The sequence below is a fragment of the Cavia porcellus genome, unplaced genomic scaffold (genome assembly GCF_034190915.1).
Source record: "Cavia porcellus strain 051 isolate PalLab524CR breed Dunkin Hartley unplaced genomic scaffold, mCavPor4.1 scaffold_6, whole genome shotgun sequence".
Taxonomy (NCBI): Eukaryota; Metazoa; Chordata; class Mammalia; order Rodentia; family Caviidae; genus Cavia; species Cavia porcellus.
Window position 1 is genome coordinate 1,715,423 of NW_026947489.1, and position 8,069 is coordinate 1,723,491.

Genomic DNA, 8,069 nt, shown 5'->3' on the forward strand with positions numbered 1-8,069 from the left:
GATGGGTTTCGCAGGCACCCTTGGCTTACAGAAGGGCTGCGGGGAGGGGAAGCTAAATGCTAAATGCTTGCAGGACTTGCGGCTTTCAGGACCCTCCCTGGGCTCACCCCCCACCTGCATGTCCACCACCTCCAGCACCCACCTGGGGGCGGTGCTGCCAGCTCCCAGCAGTGGGGAGATGGACTGTTAGGTCTTGTCCCAGCTCCATGGGACAGAGTGTCACGAGCTGTTAGCAGTGTCTGCCCTGGGCAGGGGTGGCTGGCGGGACAGACAACAGCCAGGACACGCTCTGGGGCTGGGAGTGGGACTGTGTGGCCAGAGGACTTGGGTCTGTTGGTGAGGCCAGGCAGGGTCAGGCCACATGCCACTGTCAGTCTTGGGAGGGCAGGCAGAGGGCATCGTGCCAGCCGCCCTGAGCTGAGAGTCACATCCCTAGGACAGCATCTGTCCCAGCCCCACTCCTCCGTCTGCTCCGCCTGCAGCCTGGCTCCCACTTGCCTCCCTTCCTTGCTTTCCTCTCTTGAATGCTGACTACAGCAAAGGATTTTCCTTTGGCCGACCTTAAGCAGTAAATATGATGTAGGTGAGAAGTATGTAAACTTCCGAATCAGGCATCCGGTTCTGAACACCAGCTGTCTCCCTTCACTAACCTTGAATCCCCAAAGCCATTTCTCTGATCATTTAGTTTCCCCATCAGGAAAACGTGGATACAGTGCCCACTCCGAGGATGCATCGAGAGCAGGTATTAAACGCTCGGTACACAGTCAGTGCTTCATAAGTGGAACCCACTATGTATGGACTGTCCTGGGCTTTAGAAAAGAGAGCGGAAACTGTCAGGCCACCAGCTCCAGCACCCACCTGGAGACGCTGCCCCAGGTCGTCGGGCCAGTAGCGAGAGCCTGGACTGAGCTCCACTGCCTGACACAGACCCAGCCTCCAGCCCGGTGCACGCATAGTCAGTGCCTTCTGCAGCACTGACCCCAGCCCACAGTAAGCACCGGGCCAGCTCGGAAGGGAAGGGGCAAAGGACACACCTGAGAAACACTTCTTTGTAAAACAATCCTCGTATTTGAAAATGTCAACACTTCTAATAATGAACTACCTAAAAAATTCACAGACATGGACCAACTCCAGAGCCATACATGCCAAAATCCAGAGCCATCATGGTCTTCAATATCTGAATTTATGAGAAACACTGGAATCCTGTCTGCTTTATAAACATGGCTCTTCCTCACGTGGCCAGGCAGGGTCATTAAAGACGTTTGCCTTGATGCCACCGCACGGCCTATTTAAATCTTGGGATCACAGTAGTGCTGGGGGGAGCAGTACTACACTTGAAGAACCACAGGGCTGTCGATTTTGAGTCTGTGCTGTGACAGTGTAAGTATTTGTCAAAAACAAAAAAGATTAACTAGCAAGCAGTATATTCACAAACGCTGCCTCCCTCATTAACCCAGTAAGGAAATAAACTGGAAAGAGACATGGCTCCTGGGTCATTGAATTTCTACTTGAATTACTTTTTTTCTAGGTTAATTAAGGTTTATATGTATATTACTTTTCAAAAACTCTTTTCTACCATAACCTTGTTTATTTTAGATTTATATTTTAATCATTTAACAGCTAGAGATTTGCTATAATTTTCCACACTAACTTGAATTCAGAGAAACATCAGACCATATGTATTCATTACCTGTGTTTCCTCCACAAATAACAAACAGTATTCTGGGAAAAAGTGATTAGGAGATTAATCCTTTGGAACAAGTCTATGAATGCAAAGATCACAGAATAAACGAACAGCTTACTTATGCTTTCTCTTTGGGTAAACATAAGGTCATTTGTTTTGGAACAGTTTTCTCAAGGAGGCAAGTAAGGTTCTGTGCACACAAATGCCCCCATGCAAGCTGCTGCAAATCTTATGTGGAGCCGAAAACAAAGCCTTAATCAAAATCCAGTGTGTCGATTACATCCCAGCCCGGGCTGCCTGATTTTATGACACCTAAACCCATTCTGCAGGTTCCCAAAGGTCACAGATGGATTATTGCTGTGCAGCTAAGAAGGGCTTGAGGACAAGGTCCCAGAGCCTCCAGCCTGGGGCCCCCAGTTCACCCAACACACTCACTGTGCAAAGACCGAGACCGTGTCCGTGTCCAGCCGGAGCCTAGAGGACAGGAGCACAGGCGAGCGGGTTCCGAGGGCTGGAAGGGAACCTTTGGGAAGGCAGCCCTCCGTGGGGGACTCTGTCTTCTGGGTCCAGAGCCGCAGGCTGCTGGGTCTGGTGAGCCTTCTACACGTCCAGGAGAAGGCACAACAGCTCGGGCTTCTGACAGGTCCTGCCCCAAACTTTGCCCGTGCCAAGAGGCCATTAGGAATTTCAGCTCCCTAACACAATCCCCAGACATTCCTGGAATTATTTTCCACTCCACTGATAAGGGGAGATAATTGAAAGCTTGGCTTCGGCCTTCCGCAGCAGGACAGGAGAAGCCCCCGAGACCCCCCATCTCCGGCCACTGCCGCCCGGAACTTCCCCAAAGTTCCCTGTTTTGACCTTCACTGACTGCACTGAGGCCAGTCGGCCCCTGCGCCCGCGCCAGGCACGGTGGGCTCCGGCTGCCCACCGCCCGCAGGACCCCTGACTTTGGTCCGCAGCGCACAGGTCCCAGCCTAGGGCCCCGGACAAGCAGTCGCAGGGGCGCAACCCGGTCCCGGGTCCGAGCGGTCCCCCACCCCGGGCCCGCGGAGCCTGCCGAGCCGATCCGGCCCACGGCGGGCTCTGCAGGGTCCCGGCCGGTCCACACGGGTCCCCTGACCCCGGCCCGCCGGGCCCGGCCAGCGCGGCCAGCAGCGGTGCCGCCCGGTCCCGTCCGGTCGCGGTCCCGGAGAGGCTGCGCCGCCGCGGGATGCCCAGGCGCCCGCGGTCCTCCCTCCCTGCGCCCGGCGCCGCCGTCCTTACCTGGCCAGCGGGTCCGAGGGCGCGGGGCCCGCGCCCGGCTGTCCACTGCGGCGCTTCCCCGGGGTTGGGGTTCGGGTCCGGGTCCCGGGTTCGGGGCGCGGGCAGGCCCCGGGGCTGAGTCACGAGCCGCGGCCCGGGCATCTTAAAGGCGAGCAGCTGGACGCGGTTCAAGCGGAAGCCGGGAAACTTGGGCGCGCGGGCGGGCGGGGCGCCCCTCCTTCCTCCGCAGACCCGCTGCGCCCGGCGGGCGGTGCGGGCAGCTGGGCAGGGCGGGCAGCTGGGCAGGGCGGGCAGCTGGGCAGGGGGTGCCCCGGGGGCGGGCCCGGCGGTCGGAGGCAGTGCGCTGCTGTCCAGCTGGGAAATGAATCGCGGTGTTCAAGGCGAAGTGACAGTGGCCACTTAGGAAGCAGTTAGAGAGGAAGGCAAATCCCTGCTCACCCCCCTGCCGGACGGCCGGGATGCAGATGGATTCGGGGCGGCTTCGTGGCGCTGACCTCTGTCCTGCTCCCAGCCGAGCCTCGGGCCCAGCCAGACCCGGGCCTTGCCCTCACAGGAGGGGTGGACACTGCAGCCCGCCCGGCCCTCCGGCTTCGTGGGCTCAGGGTCACCACCGCGGAATTTCAGCTTGACCTGATGATTCCAAGTGTCATGGGGAAGGAAACGGAGCAGTGCATAGAAGCTCGGGGAGGAAGCGTGCAAGGGAAGCGGGCTGCAGGGCGGGAAGAGAGGGCATGGTGGGCCGAGCAACAGACTGCAGCACTGGCCGGCGCTCACCAGCTACGGGGCCTTTGCACTGCCCAAGGGTTTCACTCATCTCCGCACCCCGGGAAGGCAGAGAGCCGTCCTGGGCAGCACACGGACCGCAGGTGAGGGCCGGGAGGCTCCTGTTGTGTCTCAGATCCCTGGAGGAAGGGGAGTCCGACTGTCCTGTCTGTGTCTCTGGGAGCACGGGCCTCTGTCACACCACACTGCTCCCGCACACAGGAACAAAGACAGCGGCGACAAGCCAGAGTGACAGCAGTGGGGGTGGGCCCGCGCCCAGAGAGCAGGTACAGGGGGAACTCCGCAGCAGGAGCACCAGGAGATGACCGCGTGGATGGGCCTAACCAACCGTGTCCAAACAGCCTTAGCAGGAGCGGGAAACTGACTTTCTGTCATTCCCCAAACTAAAATGAGCTCCATGTACAGTCAGCATTGGCTATAAAATGTAAGCTAAAACTAAGGTATATGCGGAAAATTGTCACAAACCTGCGATTCTGCAAGTCTTTCTAAGTACGTGATGAAACCATGAATGACAAGACTGGCAGACGTGATTGTGTAAAACCAGAAACACTTATTTATGGAAAAGGCACTGTAAACAGATTTAAATAATAAATGACAAAGTGAGACAAATTTTGTTATCTGTGAGCCACAGGAACATAGAAACATAAATATCCAGGTCGGTCTGCATTCCAGTCAATCATGAATTATAGTTTAGTATGAATATATCTCGTTTGGTTTGGAGTGGTGGTGCATGGCTTTACAATGTCACCACTCTGGGAGGCTGAGGCAGGAGGATCACAAGTCTGAGCCTGGTCTGGGCGACTTAGTGACTTGCTGAGACTGTGTCTGCCAATAAAAAGTAAAATAAAATAAGGGTTGGGAATGGGTGATAGGGCTGTAAATGTCTTTATCTCCAAGATGGGATTCACAAAAAGGCAGCCCGGCTAGAGCATTCCCAAGACCTCCTGACCCAGGAGGCCAGGGTGTAAAGGAGGAGCCCCTGTCCAGTCGGGGGAGTGGGGGTGGGGGGCAAGGCCTGCACCCTGCCTGCTAGCTCCTGAGAGCCACTTGGGAGTGTTTACACCACTGTAATTGGCGCAAGCCCCGAGAGCAGACACCTCCCCTTGCGAACCTGTTGTTTCCTTTTCCAGCACAGCTGCTGCCTTGCAGACTTCTGAGGTTTACATCGGCCTGGGTGAGCAGTGTGGCTCTACCCGACGTCTGAAGCCCCTCCAGGCCTGAGGCTGCAGATCGCCCTGCATCTGCAGAGATCTGTTTCTTCGGGTGCTTCTCTTCAGGACTCAGCCTAAGCTGGATCCTGCCAGAGGAGCAGCCCGAGACCTGTTCAGGATCGCCCAAGATTCAGCCGGCAGATCCCGCCCTGCAGACAGCCTGGGATCCCTCCTGATGCTCTTTCTCTTAGTCCGTGCTCACAAGGACTAGTTAATTAAATTGGCTTTTCCTGAAAAATGTGTTTTGGATTCAGTCTTGCAAACAGTAGTCAGGGCTAATCTTCAAAACCTGAGTCAGAAAACGCCACCCTGTTCCCCGAGACCTGCAGGGGTTTCCCACTTCACTCAGTGAAAGTCTTTTGATTTGACTAACACCGTCCTGAAAGTTCCTATCGTCTTTTTCTCCTCCTGGCTCCCTCTACCCTCGTTCAAGTCTCTCCAGGCATGGCAGACAGGGAGCAATTCCCAGCACCCAGGGCATTCCCGAACCATGAACATTTACATTATCTGGGTTCTGCCTCTGTCTACCAGAAATGTGTGCTCAGGAAGACCACACTGTGTTTCGTGATTGGCCTGAACTGGGGCAGACTGAACAGCCTGAACAGTCTATCCTAAGAATAGGCGCACCCCCACCTCAGTGTGCTGGGTGCCAGGATGGGGCTCCCGGGAGAGTGTCTCACAGGACAGCTCGACTCTGGGCTTCTGCCCTCCTTGGCCATGGCCCAGTTTGCACGAAGATAGCTACCTTGTGGGCCCCAGATGAGGACACACAAAACCCTTAGAAAAGCCCTATATATTCCAGCCTGGGGCTTGGGCAGCCCCTGCTCTCTCTGGTCTCCTGACCCCCTCAGGACAAGGGCACAGGCACCTGAGTTGCCTGCTGGCACCAGTCTCCCCTGTGCATCCCTAGATGGGCCACAGAGGTGCTTTTGAGGGAAGCTTTGGAAAATTCCCAGCTGTTGGCTGGTGTTTATATCGAGGTGCTGTTTACGTCTCTGCTCTGGGCTCCCTGCCTCTGTGGATGACACAGCACGGCCACTGCAGGGCTGGCTCCTCTTCTGCCCCTGCTCAGGCCACCCTGCCCTGGGAGGCAGAGAGGAGAGGGCAGCAGACGCTGGCCGTAGCTCATCCCTCCTCTGCCTGGCTGATAGCTGAGGCTGTCCTCAGTGAAGTCCCCCGGGGAAGGAGCGAATTCCCACCTGCTGGCCCAGCCTCAGGCCCCCAGTGCATAAAGCCCTTTCTCATCCATCATGGGGGGAGGGGCAGCAATGTGTGCCTGCTTTGCAGACAGGGAAACACAGCAGAGGCTGGTTACCCAGCTCACCAAGGTCTCAGGACTCGAGTCTCAGCTCCCAGAACCAGCACCCAGTCTCTCGAGTCCTGGTCTGGAACAGTGTGTGCCGCACCCGCGGCTCACAGTCGCATGCTGAACTGTTACCGCCCCGGCCCAGTCTTCCAGGAACACAGTGCATCTGCTGGCCAGAGGTCTCTGCCCGGGGCCCCAAGGGCTGTGGGGCGAGGAGAGAAAGCTCAGAGGAGGAGGTGCAGGGAGAAGAGAACTTGGTCCCTCGTGCACAGTCGCCTGTAAGGGACCCGGCTGGCTTCCTGCCCTTCCCTCCTGAGCTAGGCTGCTCCCCAAGGACGGGATGGAGGGGGAAATTGCCCCCTTCGTTAAAAAACAGCTGCCTCTCCTAGCACCTTGGCCAGGGAAGGGCCTCAGGATGCCCATCCAGGGGGGCACCTGCTGCAAGTGCAGAGCTAAAGACTGAAATAAGGAAGAGTTACTCTGCCAGACAAGCGACACAGGCTCAGCTGAGGAAGACAGCCGGAGGAGAAATGGCAGCGGAGGGAAGAGAGGGCGGCTTGAAATAGCTGCCAGGAGGGCGACATTCTGGGAAGAGAAAACCATGTTTCAAAGGAACGTTCAGGGTGTCCTAGGAGTGGCACCGCATGCGTGCTGCACCCACTCTTCCCCCACAGCTGGGGCGTCTGGGGCGTCTGCTCTGGGCAGGCCTCTCGGTGCTGAGTGGAGATCCCCAGGGTGCAGGGCACAGGCAGTGGCTCTGCTGGCACAAGACATGGGGGATCTTCTCAGAGCATGCAGCACTGTCCAAGAATGCCAGGCCCTGGGCACCGTCATGGGTTCAAGTTCTAGTTCTTGCACTTTTCCATGGTGACGTGGGGCCTTGCTTGCCCTCTCCGAGTGTCCAGCTTCTAGCCAGGAGCAAGCAGAGATCGATGTTGGCGTGTTAGGGTTTGGGGGTTAAACCAGGCGCTGCATGTGCTGGCTGTGATGGTGAGCCCAGTGTGGAGCTGCAAGGCTGGTGCCCCTGGCCCGTGAGCTGCAGCTGTCAGCAGAGGACTGCAGGTGGTGACACAGCAGCCTCAGGACACGTGTGGCACGTAACATAGGGTTAATGTGAAAGGAAACCCTGTACCACACAAGGCTTTCTGCACAGATGGCTAGAGAATGGCTAAGGGAGAAGGGAGCCAAGGGTGGGGATTTGTTAATGTAACGGAATCCTCAAGGGCCCTTCCATGTTTATTTTTTATAGTGTGTGCTTTTGTGCAATAAATACACAGGAAGAAACGAGCAGCCTCAGGCACCCAGGAGCATTTACGCCTGGTGTTGACTCCAGGGCGTCTTCCAGCTCTTTGCTCAGCCACGTCTCCTTCCCCTGCACAGCGGAGGTCTATGTCTTACCGTCTGGCAGATGGATTGAGATTGTTCCTTCTGGGCTGCAGCACGTCACTGCCACTGCAAACCTTCTCGGCCCCTCCTTCTGCAGGGTGGTTGACGAGGTCTTGGAGTTGAGAGAGCGCCCCACAGTGAGGGAGAGCTTGAGGCCTGTGCTCCCAAAGGCTGGTGCTGAGCAGAGCTGCTCATGGGCCACTACTGGGCCTAAGCTACTGAGAGCTGTTGCTTAATGTTTGCACAGCACAAACCAGCTGATACTCACGCTGGCCGCCTCTGCAGTGCCTCCTGGGATGCATCTGAATCTGTGTATCTTGACTCACCAGGAAAGAGGAGAGGCAGGCCAGATGCAGCCAGCCCAAAGCCAGGTCCCCCTTCCTGCTGCACTGCCTCTTGCTAGATGCTCCTCAGTATTCCCCTCAGCCAGGAA

General features: G+C 56.9%; 1 protein-coding gene across 1 annotated transcript in view; it reads right to left on the reverse strand.

Moving 5' to 3' along the window:
- Window positions 1-3,091, reverse strand: part of LOC134476221 (collagen, type I, alpha 1a-like) — a 56,733-nt gene extending 53,642 nt beyond the window's left edge. Inside the window, exons 1-2 of the mRNA XM_063249685.1 lie at window positions 2,983-3,091; window positions 2,120-2,950 (exon numbers count right to left, since the gene is read on the reverse strand). Coding sequence (XP_063105755.1) covers window positions 2,120-2,950; window positions 2,983-3,091 — 940 coding nt within the window. The remainder of the gene's footprint in view (window positions 1-2,119; window positions 2,951-2,982) is intronic.
- Between the last annotated feature and the right edge of the window lie 4,978 nt (window positions 3,092-8,069).